The sequence below is a fragment of the Mixophyes fleayi genome, chromosome 6 (genome assembly GCF_038048845.1).
Source record: "Mixophyes fleayi isolate aMixFle1 chromosome 6, aMixFle1.hap1, whole genome shotgun sequence".
NCBI classification, from domain to species: Eukaryota; Metazoa; Chordata; class Amphibia; order Anura; family Limnodynastidae; genus Mixophyes; species Mixophyes fleayi.
Window position 1 is genome coordinate 96,537,638 of NC_134407.1, and position 27,618 is coordinate 96,565,255.

The window sequence follows — 27,618 nt, forward strand, 5'->3', positions numbered from 1 at the left end:
TTTATAATCCATACACACTTCAGTGTTGGTCAGAGGGTAGTTATCTTTTGTGTTAGCTGTGTAAAGTGTGGTAAAAGGGTAACCTAGTGAGGTTAAGAGGGTGGTTGATGAATATTATAAGCTTGTCTGAAGAGGAGGGTTTTCAGAGAATGCTTGAAGGTTTGACAACTAGAGGAAAGTCTTATTGTGCAAGGAAATGAATTCCACAATGCAGTGCAGCTCCAAAAAAGTCCTGTATAACTGGGAATGGGAGCATGTAATGAGTGGTTCAGAGACCTAGATCTTGTGCAGAACTAAGGTGTTGCGTTGGGAGATATTTTGAGACAAGTGAGGAGATAACATCTTTGCAGTTGATGGCCTTGTATATTAGAAATAAGGGTGTGCACCGGCCACTTTTAGTGTTTTGGGTTTTGGGTTCTGATTTGTTTTGCCAAAACACCTGACGAAAGGTTTTGGTTCTGATTTAGGGTTTTGGGTTCTGATTTATTTTTAAAAAAGCATAAAAAGGGTTAAAATCAAGTTTTTTTGTTTATTTTTCACTCCTACGCTATTATTAACCTCAATAACATTCAATAACAATAATTTCCACTAATTTCCAGTCTATTCGGAACACCTCACAATATTGATTTTAGGTACAATATTTGATTTTTTTTGGTACAGCAGCAACAGTGAACATAGTTTGGAATTGCAGTACCTATTTTTTGGTACAGCAGCAACAGTGAACGTAGTTTGGAATTGCAGTACCTATTTTTGGGTACAGCAGCAACAGTGAATGTAGTTTAATATCTGATACGCATCTATGTGGACTGCGTAGTGGAGTGGCCCCAGTACCCAATTTGGTACCGGGGCCACAATATATCACCCTCAACTGGTCTGAATTCCACTGCACATATGGCTGCTCCTACATCCTCTGCAGCATATAGAGGGTGTAGTTCGAGCGCGTCATTACTTCTTGTTTTTGACGACCATGGTACAGAGCATTCATCATTGAGATCCCATCAAGTATGTCAAAGACAGACAGCGTCAAAGTGTTATTTGTTGACTTTGTGAACAAAAAAACTGTCCCTGTTGCAAATCTTCGTGCAATGAAGAGTGACTTTTTCATTTAAAGGCTCAAGCTTTCAAGTGTAGTGTTTATAACATCATTACACCTACAGGTAAAAATCCTTTTAATTGGGATAATAGAGCCACAAAGGAAATTGCACATATGTAATTGCCCGCACAATGTTACTGGCGTTGTCTGACACCACAAATCTCCCTACTAAGGTGCCAGATCTTCAGGTCTCCTTACCTGATAGGATGTCCCCTCCTCTGGATCCTGTTTATTGCTTCCACTTTATTATTCAATGGTGTGATGAAATGATAACGCTAACCATTCTGTTTCTCATTTCTCACATAATGTGGATTATAGCAAGTACTTTTTATAGCCCTTGCTTTTGTTCCCCAGCTCACCAGACTACAACTGCATTGTCCAATAACATGTGGCTAAGGGGGGGTACATTGTAGCTCAGTGTAAATATGTATATTGATGACTTGCAGTAAGGTTATTCATTGTCTTTGAAGTGAAGCCAGGGGAATTATGGGTAGGGATCAGGTTGCAAGATGCTGGAGTGGGAAAACTAATTAGTGTCCATTGTTCTCACCAGGCTAGTCCAGACAGGTGATCTAACAGGGGCGGGGTTCTGTGGAAGGACAGCTCATCTTCACTCCCCTCTCCAACCCCTCTAGTCCAGCACTGACCAATGGTTAAGAAGAATAGAGGGGAAAGACTGTGGAAATTAGACCTGAGATATAGGGAGCCACTCCAGGGGGGTGGGGGTGTTCATTCTGGGATTTCATTCATGAAGAGTGCAAGATCTGTTTTTTAGTTGTCCTCTACTAGAGTCTATATATGCATCTGAGAGAGATCCATGGGTCGTGAAGTCTGGACAGCCAGGTGACTGTAACTCCTTAAACTAGTGGGGTAAGGGACAGATGATGTGGTAAACCTGCCTGGCATTTAGTTACTGTGTGTACATGATATTCTAGTGTTCTTTTCTAACTGCATTTGCCTGAGTGACTATACGAATCCTGCGAGGTACTGGGTAGACTTTCCAGGCATAGGAAGGCACCCGTGGGTAGCGTTGGGCCAGAAAACCCAGTGTCTTCACAGTTGGATTCAGCAACCACGCTGCAGATCGTTACGCGTCACCTCTGATTCTGCTCCAGGCTTCCAGCTCATTAGGACCTTGGCTCTTCACCATCCTGCAGCCTTTTTTTCTCCTGTGTACTTCTGTATCACTATGTCCAAAAGGAAATAGAAAAAAAGGGGGGAGGGGTGCTCCGCACCAGGTAGTAACCAACCTCACTTTTAGTGTTTATAAATTACAATTTGTGTGAGGGTGGTGACTATGTCAACATAAAGTGTCACATGATAAATAGAGAGAAAAAACAAGAGTTGACAAAACAAAGCACTTCAGGTATAAATGGGTTGCCACAAATTTAAAAAAATAAGAAACTTTATTAAATATAATTAAAATAAAAATGGTCGACCGAAGAAAAATGAGCCAATTAATTAAAAGTAAAGTGTTGAAATGAGAAGAAAGTGATTAAAACTGTGTAATAGTCCCTGTAATGGGACTGATCATGAATATTTAGTGCCCCATATCATGGACCTGCTAATAATATGCCTTTTATAACATATGAGTTAATCTTAGTCCTATTTGTATTTATCTGAGGCAAAGATTTATGGGTCCTAGGATTGTATTTGTTACACACAGACTGTAGATGGCAACACTGTTGCACTGGTTGGAATTAGTTAGGTTATTTAGTTCTATATGTCCTTGATTAGTATAATATGTCCAGTCCCATCCAAGTGCAAGAATATTGTCTGTGTTTATTAACGATACAATACTAGTTAGTAAGATGCAGCTGCACTAGTGACATGTCGTTCCTTTTTTATGACTAGTCCTAGAGGTTTCCACACATGTACAGCACGATAACATTCAAAGCATTTGCCTATAGGTAATAGATGGCATGCAGCTTAATATGAATAGCGGTCTGCACCCTAATAATTATTTTGAAATAAAAAGGTAAATGGCATATTGTACCGGATTGTAAAGTTGAACAAGGCATCCAGCAGGCAAATGCCGCGGGCAGTCCAACCTACTTCCGGCCCGACATATGTTTCATCCATAGAGGCTTAATCATGGGATTCTTCTGTATTGCCTCCGCAGTCAAGATGCTGCTGCCAGTCTGCAGATCGTTGTGCATCTCCTCTGATCCTGTTCCAAGGCTTCCAGCTCATCAGAACCTCAGCACTTCATCATCCTACAGCCTTGCTCTTTTGTGCATACCTTACTCACCTTCTCTGCGGTCTAGACGCTGCTCTCCTTCTGCTGACCGTTGTGCCTCTTCTCCGATTCTATGCCAGGGCCATCCTATTCACCAGAATCTCGGTGCAGCAGACTGTTGCTCTCTCGTTATCTAGAACTACCGCTTACCTGTTGGACCCAACTCAGTGCTCTGATATGGCCACATTGCCGCCTCTATGTCCTCTATGTACATCCATTTAGTCTTGCTCATCACCCGCCCACCGCAGAGGACCGCAACCTGCAGTTAGAGAGCCACCAAGCCCATATTCCCTTACGAGGATTCCTGGTGAAAACCTCGCTTCAGTTAGAATCCACGCCTTTTTGGGGTTAGTATCCACCTGACTAGACTTCGAGGCCCATTCTGACTCTGAATCCATGACACCATGTTTGTGTGGGTTTCCTTCTTGTGCTTAAGTTTTTTCCCACACCCTAAAAGCATACTAGTAGGTTAATTGGTTGCTGTCAAATTGACCCTAGTCTGTGTGTTAGGAAATGTCAACGGTAAACTCCAACGGGGCCGGGACTGTTGCGAATGACAAATATACTCTGTACAGCGATCTATAAGAACATGATGATTATAAATGTCTCTACTGTGTTTAAATTTTAGGTGTATGTTGGTGACTTTTTATAAAGGGGAAAACAAAACAAAAAGCATTGTACTTTACAATAGATATGTTGTATGTTGGGTTCCCTGAGATCCTGGATGACTGTAATGGTCACATGCAGCACTCCTCTCTCTCCTCATGTGACTTAAGTGTTTGAGACCGGTCAAGCGATGAGAGGAGCGTGGCGTTTGTACTGTTACACCTATTACAGCCAATAGGCATTCGGTTGGATCTGACCAAGGGGGACATACATGGTAAGTAGGATCTACTTTAAAGAAGAACTGGTGAGACATACATATTTTACCAGCTTCTTATACGATTTTTTTTTTTTTTTTTTTTTTTAGTCTACTGATATACTGTAGGCAAACACTGTATGGTATAGCCATGCAATTTGCTGCATTTTTCTTCATCTGCACTTGCTTTGTACAATTCGTACAAACACTTAAGGTAGGTACATTACAGGTTTTTCACATGATTATCATACTAATATCACACGATAAACGACTATCAAGTCCGATATCACATTAGTGTGTACACTTCCACGATCATGTTTTATTGTTCCAAAGCACATTGTATTGTTTTATTTTATAAAATGGCTAAAAATCGCTATGAATGGTGCAACGATGTCAGACAAATTCTGAAGTGTGTATGCTCTCAGGGCCAGCAGTGTAGGCAGACCTCAATAGAGTTTACAATTGGGAACAAACACAATAATACAGCAAATGGTTATGACAGTTAAAGAGCGCAGATCTGAAGGTAAATTGTGTAAGTGTGTACGCTTGAATCTGCATTCTGATCGGGACTTTGTAGTTGGTAAAATATTTATAAAGAAATTGCATCGGAGGAATTTTTCTGTAATGTGTACCCAGCTTAATTTGGCTGCTGTATCCAAGGTCATAAAATAGAGATTACTATCTATACATGAATATCTCCCAATGTTTACTTAATCCTCTGCAAGACCAATAGGCTATAAGTCTCGTTCATCACTAAAGTAGACGTAAAACCTAAACAAGCTGAACCTTACTAACTTGCTAATCTTTCTTGATTTGTGTTTTTTCCTGTTTTTGGCCTTCTTCAAATATTTAATTTGTATAATCATGGAATGCAAGAGGGCTGCTGGATTTCTAGATTGCTGCTGGCCTGTATTGGTATCTAGTAAACCTTTAATAAAAGGATCAGCAGCTGCCAGGCAGTCGAGAAAATGTGTGGCTATATTTTAAACTGGTGTAGCCTTCAAAGGCATGATTTAGAACCTAATCCAGCAGATGGCACTATTGGTCCAACCTCAATACTAGTTACATTTTAAACTGGTTATAAAAAGTCACATTTTAATACCAAATGTATTGGTGGTCTTATGTAATCTTTTTAATTATATTTTATTGCTCTCTAGAATGTTTGCTACTTTGTCATGCTGTAGCTGAGTTCTAAGCCTTAATCTTAATCTGTATACCAAGAGCGCTTCAGCTGCGAATTCCCGGGGTATATGCTATGTTTCACTATTACATACACAGGCGCCACATTCCTGTCACATGAATCATTTGTGTCAATTGATCCAATGGGCATAATGAACTTTTATTTTTGATCTTTTGAATGTTTTGTTTATAAATCACTTGTAATTTTGCAGTGAGCTAGACGTTTGAACAGACTTTTGTAAGATCTAGTGGACTGACCTATTTAACACTGTATTTGTGGATTTTTGGTTTCTTGTAGACTGCAATAGGTTTGCCTCTGAGTTTTGCTCAATCTATTTTGTTAGACTCCTCTCCATAGCATTATGCTCCCCCTACCATACTTCACTGTATGCATAGTTTCATTTGGATGATGTATGTCAAGTTTGCACCACACATAACAATAAGCAAAATCTCATCGGTCCATAGATTCTCTCTCCAATTGGTAAGTGGGTCTCCCACATGGTTTATGGTAAACTCAAGGCAATATTTCATGTGTGCTCTGAGAGGTTGGCAATAAGAAAACCAGTGTTGTGAAATCCCTGCACTACGGTACCATGGGCAGTTTGTTCCGTATCTGCCATGACAGACTAACTCTTTCAGAGTTGCTATATAGCTTTTGGAGCCTTCCCTAATAAGTGCATTCCTCAATGTTCTATCAACTCAGTGGTGTTAATTAACGCCAGCTGTACACTAGAGTCCAAAAAACAGTTCTCTTGGTTGTTCCTGTCGGGGCAAGAAGCCATAGCAACATCTCTGCACTTCAGCTTCACTATAGACAGGAGCACGACACCGTAAGGAATATTATTCACATACATACTTACAACAGCTCTAGATCAAATCTCTAAGACAATATTAAATGAGTTAACAATCAACTTGTATATTTTATAAATAGTATATGATGTTCAATGGCAGAGTTTACCAGTATTCTAAGAAAGAATTTACTTTTAGTTTAAAAGGATAATATACACTTTATAAGTAGAAAGTAAACCCTGCATCTAAACCTCTCCTAAAATTAATAAAATCTAATGTACACATTAAGAGGCAGAAAAATCAACATCAGCCTTTATATAGCAAATTCAATAGCCGTTTATAGTAATAAAACCATACTGGGTAATACAAACAAACAGAAGGCCCTGCTCGCAAGTTTACAATCTATGGGAAACAGTAGTCAAAGTGGAAATTTAGTCGTGATTGTATTGAAATTTCACTTTGAAGTGACCGGTTGGCGGCAACCTATGCATCCCGAAGGGTTAGGGGGTTCTTAACTTACCTTTCTATGACCTATTCTTCTGTTTTCTTCACTTCAGGGTGCTGGTTCTTCTCAGCGCCACTCCTCACTGACAGTGTTTGGTTGCAATGACATCACGCCCGACAATGTCAGCGAGAAGGGAAGCAGGGAGGAGGCCGCCACCACCGACACCAAGTAAGTAGATAAGCAGGGAAAACATGGCGCTCCGCTTCCCTGCTTACCCCGCGTTCCGCCAGCCCTGGCTGCCTATAAGGAAGTGGGTCGAGGAAGTGTCCAGAATATCACTTAAAGTACTGATGGGAAATATATAACACATCCAGTGGTGTGCCAATTTCAAACAATGGGAAGCAGTAGAAGTCCTTTAAAAATGTTGTGTGGTCAAAGTATAATAAGGAACTCCTTCTGTTATAACCAGCTGGATATTAGGAGCTGATTTTCCCAAAGTTTGAAATAACTCCTGAGTCAATACAAGATTCACTTTATCCACAATAGATAACTGAGTACCTAAGCAGTAGCAGTTATAACCACAGTACCTATGAAAAATCACGTGCATCTGCTGAAAACGAATATTTTGTTAATTTGTGGTGGTCAGCAGGTACATTAATAGATAAAATTTGTTGGAACACCTGGGCCTTTTTTTATCACCTCCAACATAGTGACTTGAAATCACAGATTTGCGTACTTTTATTTCCAAGATTGTGACAGTAGGCATTGGAGTATAATACATGGTTATAATAAAGTCCAATGATGGTCTGTTCCCTACATCTTTCCTTAAATAAAACTAAATTTTTTCTGTATTCATAAAACTCCAATAATATGGAATGCAGATTTCCAAATCAGCCACCTTAAAGGCATAACGTGCAATGCAAATGACCCATTAGTTCTCAATTAGAAACAAAATTAGCACATACAAAGATTCAGCATATTTGTAAAACAATAAGGAAATTCTATTTACCCTGAACACCCTCTCACCAAATGGGCTAAACCTAGATCTAGCTTCTTCAAATTTTAGAACTAGATTACTAACCAGTCAAAACCAACTCTTAACAATCACACAGATGTAATACTGTCCTCTCCACTGGATTCCAACCTTTCATATCATATAAGGACATGTTCGGGTTCATAATTACGCCACCTACCTGACAATCTAACATTTCCTACCTCCCCACTAAAAGCCCCTATCCTACCTCATTATACACCCTTCTTATGGAAACTAAAGCATCAGCTAATGACCACCTCCACATATGATTGCTGTGTCCCCACTACCCTTAAGCGCCACAGCAAATTACCAAAGAAACAAAACCAGTATACACACAGTATTACAGCTTTTCTCATTAATAACCAACTCAGACTTCCTTATACATTCTTTAGACATCTAACACTGTTTCAGAGTACATCTACCAAAACTATTCAACCAGCTTTACTAAGGATCAGAGGAGTCCTTCTGTAGGTACAAGGAATGTAATAAAACATGCAAAAAGGAAATTAGATTGGCTAAATTAGAAAATGAAAGGCACGTTGCAAAAGAAAGTAAGACAAACCCCAAAAAGTTTTTAAGTATATAAATGGCAAAAGGATTAAAAAAGATAATATAGGACCCCTAAGAAGTGAGATGGGTGAATTGATAAATGATACTAAGGAAAAAGCAGAGATATTAAACACGTTCTTTTCTTCAGTATTTACCAGAGAGGAACAAATGGCAGGAGTAATACATAAAAATGGAAATGAAACCATGCCATTAATTAATACTTGGTTGTCGGAGGAAGAAGTCCAAAGGCGACTGAAGAATATTAAGATAAATAAAGCTCCAGGTCCAGATGGCATACACCCAAGGGTCCTTATGGAGTTAAACTCGGAAATAGCTAGACCGCTATTCTTAATTTTCAGAGATTCAATCTCATCAGGCTCAGTACCAAGGGATTGGCGAATAGCAGATGTGGTGCCGTTGTTTTAAAAAGGGGACGAGATCGCAACCAGAGAATTATAGACCTGTAAGCCTGACATCAATAGTGGGGAAACTACTGGAAGGTATTTTAAGGGACAGTATTCAGGATTACTTGGTACGCAATAAAATTATTAGTGGGAATCAACATGGATTTGTGAGGGATAGGTCATGTCAAACTAATCTAATTAGTTTCTACGAGGAAGTTAGTGGGAACTTAAACCAGGGCAGGACAGTAAATGTGGTCTACTTAGATTTTGCAAAGGCCTTTGATACAGTGCCACACAAGAGGTTGGTTTACAAAATAAGGGAACTGGGTCTAGAAATCAAAATTTGTACTTGGATCGAAAACTGGTTAGAGAATAGGGAACAGAGTTGTGATAAATGGAACATTTTCTAATTGGTCAAAGGTCTTAAGTGGAGTACCTCAAGGTTCCGTGCTGGGACCACTCCTTTTTAATATATTTATTAATGACCTTGGTGATGGTTTAGAGAGTAAAGTTTCTATTTTTGCAGATGACACTAAACTCTGTAAGGTAATAAAATCAGAGCAAAATGTAGCTTCTCTACAGAGGGACTTAAATAAACTGGACGATTGGGCGGCTAAATGGAATATGAGGTTTAACACAGATAAATGTAAGGTTATGCATTCAGGGATCAAAAACAAGAACGCAATCTATAAATTAAATGGAATTAATTTGGGAGAATCTATAATGGAAAAGGATTTGGGAGTGCTCGTAGACAGTAGACTTAGCAATAGTGCTCAATGTCAAGCAGCAGCTGCAAGGGCAAACAAAGTATTGGCATGCATAAAAAGGGGCATAGATGCAAGGGAAGACAGTGTAATTTTGCCACTGTATAAATCATTGGTAAGACCTCATCTTGAATATGCAGTACAGTTCTGGGCACCACTCTATAAAAAAGATAATTTGGAACTAGAAAGGGTTCAGAGAAGGGCGACAAAATTGATAAAGGGTATGGAGTCATTAAGTTATGAGGAAAGGTTAGCCAGTTTAGGCATGTTTACTTTAGAAAAGAGGCGTCTAAGGGGAGATATGATTACTATGTACAAATACATTAAGGGTCAATACGGAGAGCTTTCATGGGAACTTTTTACCCCAAGGACCATACACAGGACACGTGGTCACCCCCTAAGGTTAGAGGAGAGGAAATTTCACAACCAGCAAAGGAAGGGGTTCTTTACAGTAAGGGCAGTCAAGATATGGAATTCATTGCCAGGGAAGGTTGTGATGGCAGATTCAATAGATATGTTTAAGAAAGGGTTAGACAAATTTTTAGCGGAAAGGTGTATCCAGGGATACGACCGTTAATTTAAAATAAAGGATAGTAGTGGATATAGGGTAAAAATTGGATTGCAATATTGAGTGGGGGGATTTTCAAAATTGAAACAGATGGGCGGTTGCCTACTCTGGATTAATTTCAAATATAAGTGCAGGATCGCAGGAGATCCAAAATAGGTTGAACTTGATGGACTGGTGTCTTTTTTCAACCTCATCAACTATGTTACTATGTTACTAAGGCTACAGATCTTTCACCCAATTATCAGGCCAATCACATGATAAATGGCCATTTGGCCCGATATCTCATTAGTGTGTAAACTCCAATGATGAACGATTATTGTTCCAAAGCACATAATTGTATTTAATTTTATAAGCTGAATAAAAACCTTGTTCAACCATGAAACGATCTTACAATTCTGCTCTATGTATGCACTTCACGACCAGCTCTACATAGAGTTTACAAAGTCACAATCTTTTCAGCAGATGGTTATGACAGATGAAAAGCACACATCTGACGGTAAATCTTGTAAAACATGTATAGTGTGTGCACATAATCATTCAGGCTGATCAGGACTTTGTCGTTGGTAAAATTGTTAATGATATAGCATCTGGAGAAATTTTCAGTAGTGTGTACCCAGCCAAAGACTGCATTTGTATATTTCCTTTTGTTCTCTGTATGAAAAACTGGTAATGGTGTAACTAACTCGTGACCTTGAATTATGTGAAAACACCATTCCAACTAGGCGTTGTATTCTTTCAATAAATCCTACTAGAATCTGATCAAGGGAGAAAACAGAAGGACCACAATCACTCCCAATTTGGATAGACTTTTGAAGCAGCTACACAATCTAATGAGTAAAGTTCCAACAGAAAATTGCAGAAGATCCAGAACTTTCCGCACAGGAACTCCAGCTGCAATACGGACTGTAATGGAGGCTGTAGCCACTGAATAACACACATAAGTGTATTGAAAGTTACAGTGACTGTTTATTACATCTTATTCTTTACATTTGAACTGCATCGATATCTGCTTAAGAATTACATTGATAGTCACTAAAGAACCATTACTCATCCTTCTACAAGGTTTGCCTTTCTAAGTCTAAGATAAACACCATTGCATAAAGAGGAGGATGTGCACAAAACATTTGCAATCAAAACGTTTATTCCAGCCTAAAATTTGTTTGACTGTACTTTTGTCCACCTTTTATTGACTGTAGTAAAGTTCATGTCATTTTTCACCAAATTTGTGTACAAAAACTGTGCTTATGAAATCTAGACTTTCACTTTTCTGTTTGGTTTAAAGTGGCAGTCATTTGTCCATACAACTTATTTCATGATTTTCACATGACCACATACTTTGTGCCCACAAGGTATAAAGAGAACCTCTTAATGCAGTGGTTCCCAAACTGTGTGCCTAGGCTCCCTGGGGTGCCTCGGCGATCTGACATGGGTGCCTCCGCCAGGGCCAGTGGTAAGCAAGGTGGGGGACTACTTGGTAATTTTTTTGGCTTAGGGGTGCCTTGAAAAAATTATGGAGGCCCTAAGGGTGCCTTGAACTGAAAAAGTTTGATATCCACTGTCTTAATGTATAAAATGATCAGCCTATTGGCTGATCAGGCCCTGTTTAGATTGAAATGGCAGACTTGTTCAAAGCATCCGCAAGAATCTATAGAAGAAGTTACAAGGTGGAATATCTAGAACTAGTGTTTATTTCTCTACCTATTAGCACCTTGATTATTTTGTTCATGTTCGTAAGGAATATCATGACCTTTGTATTATATTTTGGTGCTTCGTTTTATTCCTCTTTGTGGTGAAAATTTTCTGGCTCTTAAGAAGAACTAATTTAATATTAAAATTAAACCTTGCATAGAATGCCACAAATCACTACATTATTGGGCAAGAAATTTACTTGTGGCTGTCCTGAATTGTACTTTCTCTGTGTCTGTTTGTTATGATCTCTCCACTTGGGGGCACAATAGGCTTGTAGAATCACGTAAGTTCACAGAAATGTTTTCCTTGTCCTTTAATAAAGGTGTTATTTTGGAACGACACTCATGAATGAGTACATGGATCTCAACATTCAAAAGAAGGGATGTTCGTGGATTTGTAATTCCACGGAACAAGTCTCTGGGTGGATATCTTGAATGGCAAAAAAAAAAAAGAAACCGGTCACTGACCACAATCAGAGAATGCACAGATGGCGTTCACTGGTTATGCATAAATAAAACTTATCTACCCGTTAAGTACAACTACATCCAAAAAGATACAATTGCAGGGCATTTTCTAGGTCACAAATCTGATGTATTTATATTCATAACAGTTGGGGTGGTTTATGGAGCATTGGTTTCTTTGTTTTTTATTCCCTGCATAGTCTGTGAATGTCCTTTGTTCATCCTCATTTGTGTACTGTGATTTGACTTGTTGGCATCAGTTGAGATGCATCGGTTCAAAGGTCGCATCAGCACTGGTTGATTAAGAGTGGAAATCAAGTGCTCTTGCTATTTACAATATTAAACGCCTTAATCAGGTGATAACTGAGAAAATATTTACAAATTTGGGAGAACTTATACTGATAAAACAATCTGAAATGGTTAGCCAGTTTGGACAATTTGGTAAATTCAGTCTGATGAACGTGCCTGCGTGCTGCAAACAAGCTTGGTGTTTAGCCGTTCTGCCCGATAGCACTGGCATCATAGGTTCAATTGCGACCCTAGTACTATCTGTATGTAGTTTGTATATTCTATTTGTTTTCATGCTGGTTACCTCCTACAGTCCAAAAACAAACTTGTAGGTTAGTTGGTTACTTACAAAGTTAACGTGTGTTATATAAGCTCCAATGGGGCAGCAGTGATATGAATGATGTTTTGTAAAGCACTGCCTAATATGGTGGAGAAATATCAATAAAAGGTAATTATCTGCCTGATCAAGCATTGGTGTCACAGCCACCACATTGGCACACTTATGTCCCTGTCTGGTGAAGGTTTAAACGGGGACGTTATGGGTACCTTAGATTGTTATCGCTATTTTTTATATAGATTTGTCTTAACATTCTACTTATCCTGCATCACAGGGATATGAAATATGATTCATTTAATGTTCTGTGTACAAACTGATCAGATGTAGTACACTTTTAGAACATTGGCTGAGAGGGGTTACAATTCCAGTATAACTTTGTTTGTCCTGCAAATTAATCCTGCATAAGTATTCAGGTACCCAATAGTCGTCTAACTGTTAAAATGTCTCTAATTTGTTTTTCATTGTAGATTTATATGACTAAAACACCTTTTTAGTCAGTCAATTGAACCCATGAAATAGAATTTAAATTTGCCCATTAATTACATTGATTATGTCCTCTTACAAATTGCTCTTTATAATATGGGAATACATCCTATACTTTTGTGGTCCATTTACCAGCTTATCAATAGGAAATTGACTTACAGAAAATGTGATTTTTTTTAATTTTTTTTAATAGGTTATATAAGGAAATTTTATATGTAAATTGTTGAGTTGTGCAATACCAGATGGCTGAAACCCGGAAGACAAATATTTTCTAACTGTATTATATTTTAGAAGTAGCGTCGCTGCTGTTGCCTGCTCACCTTCCACCAGCCCCTTCTTGTGTGCTTTGTGGCAGCTCTAGCGTCGTCTGACATGTCCCTGAAAATTGTTGTTGAAAAAATACTTAAGTTTCTGAATTTCACAAGAGTATACCCTTTTCTCTCTTCTGGCAACTACTATGTTGTGATGGTATTCCCATGTATGTACTACTGCCAACATTTCAATTTAACTAAACCGTAAGGACTGTGTCCAAGTAAGTTTTTCTTAAAAGAAAGATTAGTAGAAATAGCACGTAAAGCAAGTGTTTAACTTAAATAATTGTATAGAGTTGATAATTGCATAGCTGAATCTAAAGAAAACGTTAACTATTGATAATATATAGTGTTTTTCACTTGTCTGTAACTGACTGCCCTGTTATGAGGGAGATGCTCCTCTAACTAAGCAGACTAATTCCTCGTGCACATTGACCAGTGAAACACATGTACTTGTGTTGGACGCTAGAAATTATTACATTGCACCACACTCACTACTGTTGATACAAAGCTGTGGTATGCAGTTTGCTTTAGTTAAAAAAACAAAACAAAAACACAATGCCTTGTGTGTACCTGGCATAACCGACAGGTTTGCAGACTTGCCCTACAGAAATGCACTCTGTGGATTAGCTGTTTGCAAAGGGGAGATAATTCTTAACAGCTGTGTAGGGGCTCTGTTTTATTTTGGTTTAAATATTGTATTATGCATTTTTTTTTAATATGTAAACATGCCAATTTGGGGGTTTAGTTGTGCTTTATGGAGAACCTGCCCCATATTTGAATTAATCAGTTTTTACATAGTGCTATTTGCACTACTGAGCCTCCACCGAAGAGAAAGCATGTTCAGCATACAGTGATCTGCTCAACTTACACTCACTCCTGAGCCGGCTTACAGTATCACATAAGAACTGAACAAAAGTAACAGACTGCTTTATTATTGGCAAGTGATAATACTGGTGTCTTAAAATTACACACTTTCCTGTCCAGCAGCTTGAATTCTACAATAACTGGTTCTTCTTTTCCTGTCTCTCCTTGCTTCACTAATGGTGCACCACTGGTAGCTGCACATAAATACCATCCACCAAGGACTACTGTATTGTTGGCGGCCAATATTACTGCTCCCTTATAATGATACATACTTTCCCATCCAGCTGCTACAATAATTGTTCTGCTATCTTATGTATCAATTGTTATCAAAACCTCTTATTAAGCTCTTTTGGGCAGGGCGATCTCTACTTTCTATTTCATGTCATTGTATATAATTTATGTCATAAAATGTGCACATCGCTGTGCCATATTTCGGCTCTTTGTAAATAATAAGGCATTTCCAATTGGAAATGGAAAGGAAAAAAAATGTTTATAATTTGTAAGAAAAAATATTTTCTGTACCCCAGATAAACTCTGTTATGTAGGCTTCTGCCATTCTGGACTGTTCTTCGATATTTGGACATGCCCAAAAATCTCAGCTTTTTGGAACAGGGTATAGGATGTCATCTCCGTCCATGCGAAGTTATTAAAGACCCTTGGACCTTTCTCCTTGGCTATCTATTACAGGACTCGGTCAAACCTTCATGTAAGTTAGCCTCCTACATCCTAGCTGCAGCCAAATGCATGATTGCAAAAATCTGTAAGAAATGAGGCCCACTACACATCTCCTCCCTTAAATCTTCATTGCATGCATGGAAAAACCTACCTACCTCCTATAGGATAAAGAAAACACCTCTCAGTTCTAGACCCCCTGGCTCTATATACAGAGACAACGTGCCTAGACATAAGAACAAATAAAATACCCCACCACCATAAGTTTATAATGGCCATTCCTCCACTGGCACACTCTAGAAACAAAGATTTGGGGAACATCTGATACATAAAAAAAAAAAAAACAATTGTAGGAGCTGGATGGGAAAGTGTGTATCATTACAAGGCAGCAGCAGTATTGTCTACCAATAATAAAACAGTCCTTGATGGATTGGCATTTATGTCCAGCTACCAATGGTGTCATTTGTGAAGCGAGACACGATGGAATGTTGATACACAAAACAACCAGTTACTGTAGAAACCTTAAAATAGTCAGCTGCTGCTGCCATACATAACCATACTTTACCAATTACAGAATCTGATCCTCCATTTTTTTTTTCTGATTGTGAAGAAGGATTTTGTTGTGTTCAGGCACTTCTGTTAATTGCCAACTTGATTTAGCCTGGTCTCTTTATACAATGCTCGCTGCTGGAAACAGAGCCAGGACTTATGTGCTCCATGTCAGATAGCAGCTGCTGTTACCAAGGTGGCTGTGGTGATCACCAAAGTAGGAACTGAGATGCAGTAGCATTGATAGGTGAAAGCAAGTTAAACTTGTTTGGTCCAGTGGCTGAACTGAGATTGTATTAGATCTTCTAAACAACCTGGTTTTCATGTAATGACACCACTCTGCACTACTTTGTAAATTCCCAATACCTTTACAAACTAATTGATTTTATATAGATTTATATTTGTACGTAGATGAGAATGTGGGTGTCTGGGAACAAAGTTGGTCTAAACTGCAGCCATATCTAACTGCCGGCCGCATACTGTAGCTATTTTATTTTAAAAAAATTTCTTTGTTGAGGAAATGTGAAAGTGATAATGTTTGTTATAATTAGTTACTGTCTAGGGATTTTAGATAGACAAGACTACATTCAGTGCAAATTGATTAAATGAAGCCAGCCCCTATTTGACACTAATATAGATCAAAGGCTGTCTATTACTGGACTGAATAATGCACATGAAGTAACCAGTGTTAATACCAAGCTGAATCTTCCATCTCTCTGCATCAGGTTGCCATTTAGAATCAAGGCTTCTGTAATGCGGCACACAGAGCGACTAACAACTTGGCAGCCTGCTTTGCCCTGTGTGGATTGGATGACATATTTTTGACTGCATCAGGTTATGAAGATATGGGAGGAGCTTAAGTTGCCTGTAATTGAGTGGGGGAGATGATTTACGTTTTCTGGTTTGTTTTGTATTTTATTTAAAAACAACTGCAGGGGAATGTCTGGTTAACAGTGAACAATATATTTCACCTTCATGGCTCATATTTGTAAATTTTAGCTGATTTTCTTTTAGGTTGGTTGTGTATTTAATCTGTGCAGGTTAAGTTAATTTAGCTGGATTTGTCTCTTCCTTCAATACATGTCAAGGTGGCAATATATAAATATAATATTTCAGTTAATTGTTTAAAGCTGTCACTTTAGCATCTGTGAATTTTTTTTTCTCCCAAGAGCTGCTGTTACTTATTAGACTTATTAGTTGGGAATCATCCTGACATTCTGCGCACATCCCTTTGACAATATCCCCTGTGCTTTGATGTCTCAGTACCCCTTCTCTGCTGCCTTACATTAAGAAGCAGCTGGTCCGCAGGGCAGGATGTTGTTTGAAGAGGTAATAAAGGGTAGCCATTCTTTGGGGAATCAAGTTAATTAGATGGCTCTGGTTTCTAATGTGGCATCTATTTATCCAACCCAGGCCGGACATTTTGTTTTGTTATATGTTGTCCACCCCTGACCCCCACCTTCTTCCCCTTCGTGTGCACAAGAATTTAATATCAATCTTTCTAAGACTTAGAAAAACCATATTGGCACCATGAAACATCCTGTAAGTAATCTCTGTGCCAGTAAAAGTATAAAGTCACTTCATGTTGATTTTCAAAACCTTTAGCTTTAAATGATCAGTAAACATAAAATATAAATTCAATATGAAGTTATCCTTACTGCTAATACACCCAGGTTAGCATTTTACAGTGAGTGTTATGGCCTAGCTATCACAAAATTTTTCCCACAAAGTAATATGATAGTAGTTAAGATTTTACTTTCTATATAACCTTTTTTACAAATACATTCTTCTCCTCCATTATCTACCATTTTAAGCTGTGTGGTGCCTTTTAAAAAGGTTTACTGAGTGAAAGCCTGGTGTGCATAGGCAAAAAATAACAACTTTCATCATAATAGTAAATCTATATTTGTTACAGCTGGTAATGGGGGGTCATGTGTTACCACACTCTCTGCCAGTAACAGCCTAAAAGTTCCCTAAAGGGACAGAAGCTCATAAGTTTGGTTCATGCCCTACTGATGTTCTAAATGTAAAAGATTCTGCATTGTAGTTGTTGGGAACCCAGTGATGTAGTGTGCGCGGTGACCAATAACCATATAAGAGAGCTCTTCACTGGATCTCCCCTACCTCTAATACATTTCCATTCACTTAATTAGGGTCTAATAGTGAATTGCAATTATATTCTAATAACCAGTGTGCAGTGGAGATCCATCAGACCCTACCCTCGCTTTAGTTTCGCAAAATATATTTTTTTAATGATCTACTTGAAAGAATGTGGCAAAGAATGAGGGTCTCTCCTAATTTATAGCAAATCCCTAACATCTCTGTTCTTAATTGGTTTTTTTGTAAAGCTTTTTTCATATTGATTTTTGTAATGAAAGTGTTTACATTTTGCAACAGGGTCCACTACAAACTGCAGTTCATCAGCCCTTAAAAGCTCCATCATTGTTCTCACTTTTTAACTAAGACAACCTCCTATATGTGTGTCTTATAGATCCCCATCTCTATTTGCTCCATTCCACTCCTGCCAGCTTGTAATTGAAACCTTGTGGTTTGTTCAAATAAAGCTCACGGTCTAACTTTCCCTTGACTCACCCACAGCTGCATTTAGGGTACAGGTCACCCATACGCACTCACTAGCTTTCTCTTGAGAATCCTGAGGAACAGATTTTAAACACTTGTTCCTGCCACACACTAAATATACCCTGTAAGGCATTGTTACCTCACATGTAACAAGGTCACATGGCTGTTGTACACTCACACGTGGGGGCGTTAAAATTTATTTTTCTTTTTTGTTCTGTTCATTACAGATAAATTTAGTTTCTCTTTAACAGATTTGATATGTTCCCCATCTGCTCCTTAAGATAATTTAACCCTGTTGACTATGTCATACTCCCAACCCTCCCCCCTATTGATACATAAATGTTCTCCTGCTGCACAATAACTGACAACAGATGAGGTTGTAAAACATTTTGGGAGCCAAAGAGCATGTTGGGTAAGCTTAGGTCTGGGATGTATGATGAAATGGAGGAGGGGGGAGTGTAATCCTACTGCATCTTTGTGCTTCAGTATAAAGAAACAGTTATTAAAATGCTTTTCATGGAACACTAAACCACATAAACTAATACATATTGCCTTTATATATAAAAAGTTTAGACTGTTGTTGCTAATAAAGTATGTTTCTCAACATTACTTACTAAATATTTTTGTTAGTGCCCCCATTTGGTCATTTGTTTTATTTACAACCACATCTTAATAGTTTGTATCCCTCCATCCACCCCACTATATGTCAAACATTAGCACGTTTGAAATCTTGAACGTTATTGCTTTTGCTAATTTCAAACCTCGAGCATCAGTCAGATGACATAGTGGTGGCCAGACAAATGCATATCCACCTTAGACGGAAGAGGAGAATTTTCATGTCATGTACAGGTAAAATCAATGCGATATTAGGTAAAACCAAGCAATACTTCTGACCATGGCTCTGTATGCATGTAGTGCTTTTGCATATATTTTTGTAACTACTTTATAGAATTTTACATCCTTGCTTTGCTTGTTGTTCAGAAGTCATGTGAAGACATGTTTAGCATCATACTGTTGTCTTGGAAACCTTTTCAAGTTAGAAAGCAGTGCCCAAATGTGCATACCACACCTTTAACAGCTGGAGGGCATGTTCACGCTTCTGTATTTCACACCTTTGTGTCTCAGTGGCTTCACCTCAACTACCACAGCACAGATCTCTTCAGATGATATCTCATGTAATAGAGCTATAGTAATTCTGTAAGAGTGCTCAAATTCCCTATTTTCCACTACTGAGATTTATATCCTTCTGCTGTTTTTGTTTTGGGTTTTTTCTTTGCTTTTAAGAGCTTCCACTTTTCATGTGTCCATTTCATATGTAGCATTTTTTTTTCATTAGAAAGGTGACTGTTAAATTTCACCTATGAAATACAGGAGACAGGACAAGCAGAAGAGTGGGGGCTGGCTGTGGTGTGTTATTTTTAGTGCTTGGTATTTAAAGCTGGAACACTTCATTCTGCTAGTAATGAGTCATCTGGAGAAAATGGGCCTCTTGCTTTTAGAGTGAGTATGTGGCAGCTAATCATCCCTTGAACTCCACATGAGATGCTCCGTTAAGCGACTAAAGCCTTGTAAATTAAAAGTGGGGGGGGGGGGGGGTGTGAGGCTTTGTCACAGAGGTGCAACACAGTGTTTCATACCTCTGTTTAAAAATTATGTTTACAGTCCTCAATTCATGTAATGGAAGTTATGACCATTCTACTGCAGTATATTATTTATAGTGTTTATGTATGTATGTATATGTGTTTGTGATAAATACTTTTTTGTCGAAAAAGACAAAAGTATTTAACATCACATAGATTTTTCTGGCTGACACGGTACTGCAATAATATAAACCTTTTTTTGCTACACATTTTTATATTTGTGTGTGTGTATATTATATCCTGTCACTCTAAACACACAAATCTAATGCATGAATCAAACAATCCTGTTCTGGAGAATTTACAATCTCTAGTTTTGAATATGAAGCAGTGTGTTAGAGAGTCATTATGAATAAGGTGTTTGGGTTTATGACCAAAGTCCCAAATTAATCCTCTAGATATGAATGTATAAAATGTGATACCGGGGATGAATTTGCCTGTGTTATACTTTGCCCCTTTGTACCAGTACCCAGAAGGGTATTTACATGCACAGAAATAGATATTTTATTTGAATCGAGCTTAAAAAAAATCTCTGGTGTGGGCTTTGTGATGTCATTGAAGTAACTTTTGACACCTAACCAGCTTAGAGGGGAGAAGCCATCCATGCACGAAGGGGGCATATGGTCTGAGAGCACATGGTTGCCCCTATAACTTGCATAGGACAAACTAAATTCCTCCTAAATTTACCTCCTATTGTTGATGTAATAGTAACCAAATATATATACCTGAATACGCGGCCCGTACATCGACTAAAGCACTCTGTTGCTCAGGGAATGGGATGACATTAGTTTTGACTCAACTGCTCAATTTTATTTAGCAGTATTTGGTGTATATGTACTGGATTTATTTATGAAAAAATGAGGTTGGTATGATACGCGTTACAAAAAAAATGGCTCTTATAAACATTGGGGGTTAAAAAACAAGTTACGAAGATGAGGCTGTACAATTCTGTCTTCAATGAAAATAATTGACCTTAATAGCGCTAATAAAAAAGATTATCATCTAATAAAATAAGTAAAAAAATAGCCCAAGAATGTAACTCCACCGCACTCTCGTCGGGCGTTATATCCGCACTGACACTAAGTGCAAGAGATGGCCGACTGTCATCCCCCGGTCATCGCCTCCGGTTGCCTAGCAATTGGGGCGCTTTCTGGTTCCTGTAGGTGCATGCATGTGTAGAGCTTCACATCCAGTTGCTAGGCAACGGAGTGCATCTCTGATCTCTGCTTCACCTGTCGGCAGTCAGCGCGCATGACCTCCAATTATCGCCCACCTATCAGGGCCTATCTCTAGATTTATATAGCAGTTTCTTGCACCACTAGGGTGCCAGAGTATTGGTTCTCACACCTGCTCCAGCACCTTGCCTGTTATCCTGGATCTGCTCCTGTTGTGATCCGGCTCTCTCCTTGGCTTACCTTTGGATTATGTTTGGTACTTTGTCGCTAGTTCCGGTTTTCTGACTCCTGGCTTGCTTTTGACTACTCTTCGGATCTCCCCTTGTGCCTCGCTACCCGGCTGGTTCTGATGCAGATTAATTGACTAAACCTGTCCACTCTGTTACTACGCTGATGGCTGTCTCGGAGAACCGCGACTTGCGCACCCTCTTGCAGCAAAAAGCCCAAACTTCCTTGCAGAGTTCCCTGGTGAACACTGGGGGTATTTTAGCACTGTTGAGCAGGTAGTTGCGGAGTTTAATACAGGCAAGTATCATCTTTGCAGCTTGTGACAACTCTACTTTTTCTGTGCCAAAATCCTTCCTATTTTTATTTCTATTATGATTTCTACCCTGTAGGGAGGGAGGCAGTCTCATTGAAACCTCTTAAAAGGCTGTATTTAATATCTCCTCTGGATACCCCTTCTTTCTAAAAGAATTCAAAAGGTATTTCGCTGCTTGCTGAGAACTCCAATTTGAACAATTTGCTCTGATTCTCATCAGCTGGTCCTTGGGTATGTTTCTCTTCCATGGGCTTTAATGCTTGCTAGAATAATCTATATAACCTCTCCAGTCAACCACTTTATAAAAAAAATGGTAGTATCTTATTACCCTATTGTTTCAAGAACGTAATATCAGTTGTGCGATAAGTGATAGTGAATTTAAATGAAAATCGTGTGGTCAACAAAAAGTGCAGCTAAAGCTGGGTACACACTACACTGTTTTCGTCCAATAATCGTCTGAATCAGCTGACATACGACCGCTCGTTCAAAAGTCGGGTCAGTGCGTGCAGTGACACGATGGCTGAAAGTCTGCCCAAATGGGCGATTGTCGCCTTATTTGGTTGGTCGTACCGTTTAATATTTTCGTTCCAATCTCGTTTCCGCTGTGTAGTGTGTATAAACTTCCGACCGATCCACGACAATCCTCCAAAAATTAACATACACACGCCCCCCAGCTCGAGGAATTATCAATGTCAATCCTAATCCCACGTGGTGCGGAATCCGCACATCACTGACTTGTGTTTTGTATCGATGTATATTGCACCTGTCTGGGTGCAGACCATTACACGTGTATAAAGCACGTGTGTTATTCATATTTACTCTTTATACACTTATACCTTTTATAACCTTTATATTAACCTTGATTAACTTATAATTGTGAAGAACCCAGAATAAACCACAGTGTTCAAGCAACATTTTTATTATAGGAAAAAGGTACAAAAATTTTAACACACACAGCTGTCTGGTATGGGCACGCTCACTTCTCATGCGGATCTTTCAATCAGAGAGCTGAGTACTGCAGAGTATTATTTTTAGTATTTTTAAAGGTGCTACTGGTTTGTGGCAGAACAGGTCTTGATGTGGCTTGGGTTTCTATTTCCTTTGATTTCTTTATCTACGATACAAGGAAATAAAAAAAATGTTTACCATTTAACTTCTATATCTGTAATTTATATACAAAAACATAAATACTCTCATTTTCTTACCTTGCACACTGCTCGAGATCAGTTTATATTTTGGTCCCTGTGGCGAAATCGCAACAATAGCGGGCTTAACCTCCGAGCATTCTGGAAAACAGGCGCCATTTTGGTTATTATAACGGTACAGGTATGTGCCCAAAGCATTTAGCTTTATGTGACACTAGAATGAAATAAAGTCCTTCTAGCAGGTACACTACATGTGCTACTGACCTTTTTTTAATGTCGTTGTCGTCCTGGTCCAGTACTTTGACCATCATCTCCACCTCTCTTGGGCTCATTGTATTTGCTCTTTGCTCTTTGCTCTTCTTGAGCATCTCCATCCCCCACCTTAACTTTTCCAACATTTTTTTGGCCCTTCCAGCACCATCTCTGACTCTATCTCCGTCTCCATAGCTGCAACCCCCACTGACATCTTCTCTTCACCCGCCATCTTCTGACGCTCCTCGGCGCGAAACAGGTTCCTCTGTCATTTTATATACTCAGACATAGGCGTTTGTTTCTGCTGTGGACCAATCAGCGATGATGCCTGCCGAGAATGGAGCATTCCAATACATACAAAGGGATTTTATTAGGGAATATTCATTGCATTGCACTTTAGCAGTTAAATGTTTTTCTAAATTAAATGTATATTACTAAACTTCTATTTTATAGAAATGAATGAAGAGACAGTGTAGTCTTCTCTCTTTATGCAGCTTTGGGTGTTAACTTTAGCGAAAGCTCTGCCCCTTTATACTAATGCCTTTGTTATCTCGTTACATTTCCCGCAAATATCGCTGCAGTGTGTACGAAATTAAAATCATTGTTCACGACAACATGGCTGTAAAAAGTCGCTAAAGGGACGTCCGCTCTTCCCTTTATCGTCCTAAACAAGGCTAGTGTGTATGCAGTCCATGGACTGAGCGATCGGATCATCGATCGCATGTAAAATCGCTCGGCATAACAAGTTGGTGGAAAAATCTGTAGTGTGTACCCAGCTTTAGCCAGTTTATGCATGGGGACATTTAAAGGCAGATAATTAATGTAAATGTATGGGCCAACAGCCATATGTAGAACAGATGGACTCTCTCAAAACTTGTTTGATATTACAAATGTAGCAGAAATACTTGTAATACTTGCAACTGTATGGTACATGGTTGCGAAAGTTTTACGTTGCATACTACATTAACTGAATAGAAGATTGAAAGCTTAATTTATTGTCTTTGACTAATTTATTTGCTGGAATGTCTAGGCGGAAAACCTTTTGAGGGTAGAAACACCAGGACTTTAAATGTACACTTCTTTGAACACAGGAAAAATCATGTCATATTAATAGCTGCCAAAATAGATGACTGCAAGTGTTCAAGATCTATGGGAGGAAAAATGTATTGAATCTACAATTTCTGAAGGTCATAGATGTAAACAAATTGCCATTGAGAAGCATTTTAGATTTTTAGTTTAGTGTCTTGCTTTGTTTTTTGTTTTTTTTACATATTTTTCATTTAACCCATCTGAAAGCAACAAAAATCCCAAAGTAGTTGATTTGTGATTTTCTGGTATATACAACAACTTTTTTACAATGGAATATCACTGATTTAAGGCTTAGATTCATGCTATTATTGAACATCCTACACAATATTCAAATAAGAACAATAAGGGATACACAAAACTAGATTGTTATAAGAAAGAGTTTTAACATTTTAAAGAATAAATATTACATAATACCTTACCTGCAAAAAATCTGTTATTTAATATTATATTCATATTATGCTACAGTAATGGCCCCAGTTCATATTATGCTTCAGTAATGGCCCCAGTTCATATTATGCTTCAGTAATGGCCTCAGTCCATATTATGCCACAGTAATGACCCTCTTCATCACACTCTGCCATGCAGCCTTCCTTAGCTCCCCCTTGCTCCGTTTCTTCACTTAACTTTTCTATCAGCTTCTTTCTTCTTCTTTTCTCTTCTTGTCTTTTTGTCTTATTGCTTGCCGCCGACTCCTCTCTGCGCCACTACTCACTGAATGTCTGGCGTGACTTGATGACATCATGCCCGACATTCAGTGCGGACAGAGCATGGAGGAGGAGCTGCCGATGGCGCCGAGAGGTGACTTGTTGTTTTTTTTTTTTTTTCTTTCAAGGAGCCTGCTCCCCCCACCAACGCAATGGGTGGACTCAGCCTGTAGTCAACGTTAAGCAGAACCGAGACTAAAATTAGGTATCTGTTCTGGAGAACCGGCTGAATCCCACCACTGCCTTTGCCCTAAATCAGGGGTGTCCAACCTTTTAGCTTCCCTGGGCCACATTGGCAGACGACGAGTTGACAATAACGATAGCTGATCATCCAAAAAAACCATAGAAAACATAGTTTATATATATAATCACTTTTTTTTTTTTAAAATCCCTCTATACTTACCTTTCAATTGCCCTGTTCAAAAAATCCTCTCTAGTTATTATACTATAATCACTTTTTGTAATGCTTCGATGCAATATCAATAAAGTGCATTTAAGCCAGGCATTGTATATCAGGGTGCCCTGACCAGGCCTGCGGTACCTGACATATACACCACTGTGACCCTAAATTGTCACCTGTTTTGATAATTACACCACTATGTTAGTTAAGGGATAACAACTTTTATCATGGGCCAAAGAGAATAATATATAATGCCCCATTAGTATTACAAGTAGAAGTATGTAGCAGGGAGATAAGGTCCATGATGCTCCAGGACCAGGTGACTTTTATTCACTTGTCAGCGTCCCTTAAAATATTAAAAAAAAATCCCCCTTAACCAGGGCCGGATTTACCACTATGAAACCTAGGCACTTGCCTAGGGCCCAGCGGTCCCCAGAGGCCCTCCCAGGGCTGGCGGTGAGACCAACCTTTAAAAATGGGCCACTACTTATGGGACAGTGCTATGTGCTTACCCCCTGGGCTAAAGTCTGCCAGCCAGGCCCTGAATAGGGCTATATGTTATGCTAAAAACTATAGTGCTATGGATTTTTTCAGGGAGGGGGCCCCAATCCAGTATCTTGCCTAGGGCCCCATGAGCTCTAAATCCGGCTCTGCCCTTAACTTACCTTTTAATCGGCTTGTTCTCCTGTCCTCTTCTCTTCTTTTCTCCAATTCTGTGCTGCTGATTGTTCTTCTCGCGCGGGTGTCTCCTCTGTGCTGCGCTCCGCAATAGATGTTGGGCGTGATGACATCACGCCCGACATTCACTGCGAGCACCACACGGAGGAGGCGACAAGGGAGGGAGCCGGAGTACCAGCTGATGTGACCGCAAGGTAAGTATTTTCTTTTCTTTCATTTTTTGCAGGATTTTTTTTTTCCATTAACAGCGCTGCCCCCTTGTCACAACCAAAACACCTTCTGGGCCACATTTACAGGCGTGCTGGGCCGCATGCGGCCCGCGGGTTGGACAACCCTGCCCTTAATGATAAAAACTATATTGATTTAGAATATATATATATATATATATATATATATATATATATATATATATATATATATATATATATATATATATACACACAGATATAATAAATACAATGTCTCTCTGTCATCATTAGCCAATAAGCTTTGATGCGGGTAAAGATCAGAACCTGACAGGGTGTATGAAAAAGTACAGTTTTCCTAATGGTGCCTGTTAACAGAGGCTGTGTTTTTATAATGTTAAATAGCCAGAAAGCTGCTGTGCTAGTAACAATCATAACCTGACAGGGAAAACTGTATGATGGCATTAGGCTCTGGTGTCTTGTGTAAAACAGACACTTTTTTGTTAAACGTTATGTGATGGCCAAACAGGTGCTACTAAGGGGTCACATCATTTTAAAGTAACTTTTAAATGAAGGTACCCTTAAGTTTATTTAAGCCAGGATGCTGGAGATTAAAGGGGCCCTTTTTTTTTTTTTTTTTTAAAGGAGCCCCTTCTTTCAAATGAGGGTGCTCCCCCTTATCTCTAGGAACCACGATTGGGGAGATCTGGCGTTTCAGAGCGCCAGCGCAATCATGTAACTATGCACAACCTGCAGGATATACCAATTGTTGGCTGGGAAGTACCATTTTTACTACTTTGAGCCCTGTGTGTGCTCAGTATGACGGGGAATCGTTCTTGGTAGTTTAGAAGTATATGTGCAGGATGAGACCCACTTGTCCTTAGCACTGAAGAGATTAAAGGAGAAGGATGCACGGTTTGGTTCTCTGGTCTTCATTGTTGAAGATAGGAGAAAGATCATTGCAATAATTCAAATTGCTGTTAGAGGGAGATGCACAGTATGAAGGTTTAGTGTAAAGATGAAGCAGTGTGGAGGTTTTTACATGAAGACCTGCCAGTACAGAGGTTTATCTGAATCTGATTTTCTTTTTAATTTACATAGTGTAATTATACTATAGTGTGGCATATAATGATGGAATCTCTTCCAACTGCAAAAGATCACAACTTAAGAGAATAATTTTCCTAACCTTTGCAAAAAAAATTACTTACATTTTTCCTTTCCCTATACATATTTCAATACATTTAAACGCAAACACATGTTTTGGGCGAAAAAGAGTCTCTTGGCTTTTGTCAAAATGACATTTAGAGGTTTGGGTTTTTTGTTTTGCTTTTTTTGCTCTGCACTGCAAACCTTTTTTGGCAGAACTTGTTTATTTGTAAAGCAATGAATCTTAACAGTTTATGATGGTACATAAACATTTTGGAATGCCATTAACAGTTAGGTCTGCCAGGGTGACCCAACGCCAATCTTCCATTCTCTTAAAATGTCATTAACAATACACAAGGTGCCTCTGGCAGTGTAACACTAACTTTTAACTGTAAAATAAAAGGAAAGTCACATTGTTTTTATATATTTGGGAGTTAAGGGCAAAACTCATCAGGAGGTCACCTGGAACTCCCCTTAGTTGCACTATTTGTCCTTGGAAGTCTGAGG

The 27,618-nt window shown here is 38.9% G+C and overlaps 1 protein-coding gene across 3 annotated transcripts in view; it reads left to right on the plus strand.

Annotated features, from left to right (window-relative positions):
- Positions 1-27,618, plus strand: part of ADK (adenosine kinase) — a 226,369-nt gene that overhangs the window by 52,424 nt on the left and 146,327 nt on the right. The window contains exon 1 of one of the 3 annotated variants that reach the window (XM_075217061.1): positions 19,607-19,659. The exons of the other annotated variants lie outside the window; for them this stretch is intronic. Within the exon in view, the coding sequence (XP_075073162.1) occupies positions 19,622-19,659 (38 nt within the window). The 5' untranslated portion in view covers positions 19,607-19,621. Of the gene's footprint in view, positions 1-19,606; positions 19,660-27,618 lie in introns of those variants that run through there. 3 annotated transcript variants of the gene reach the window in all.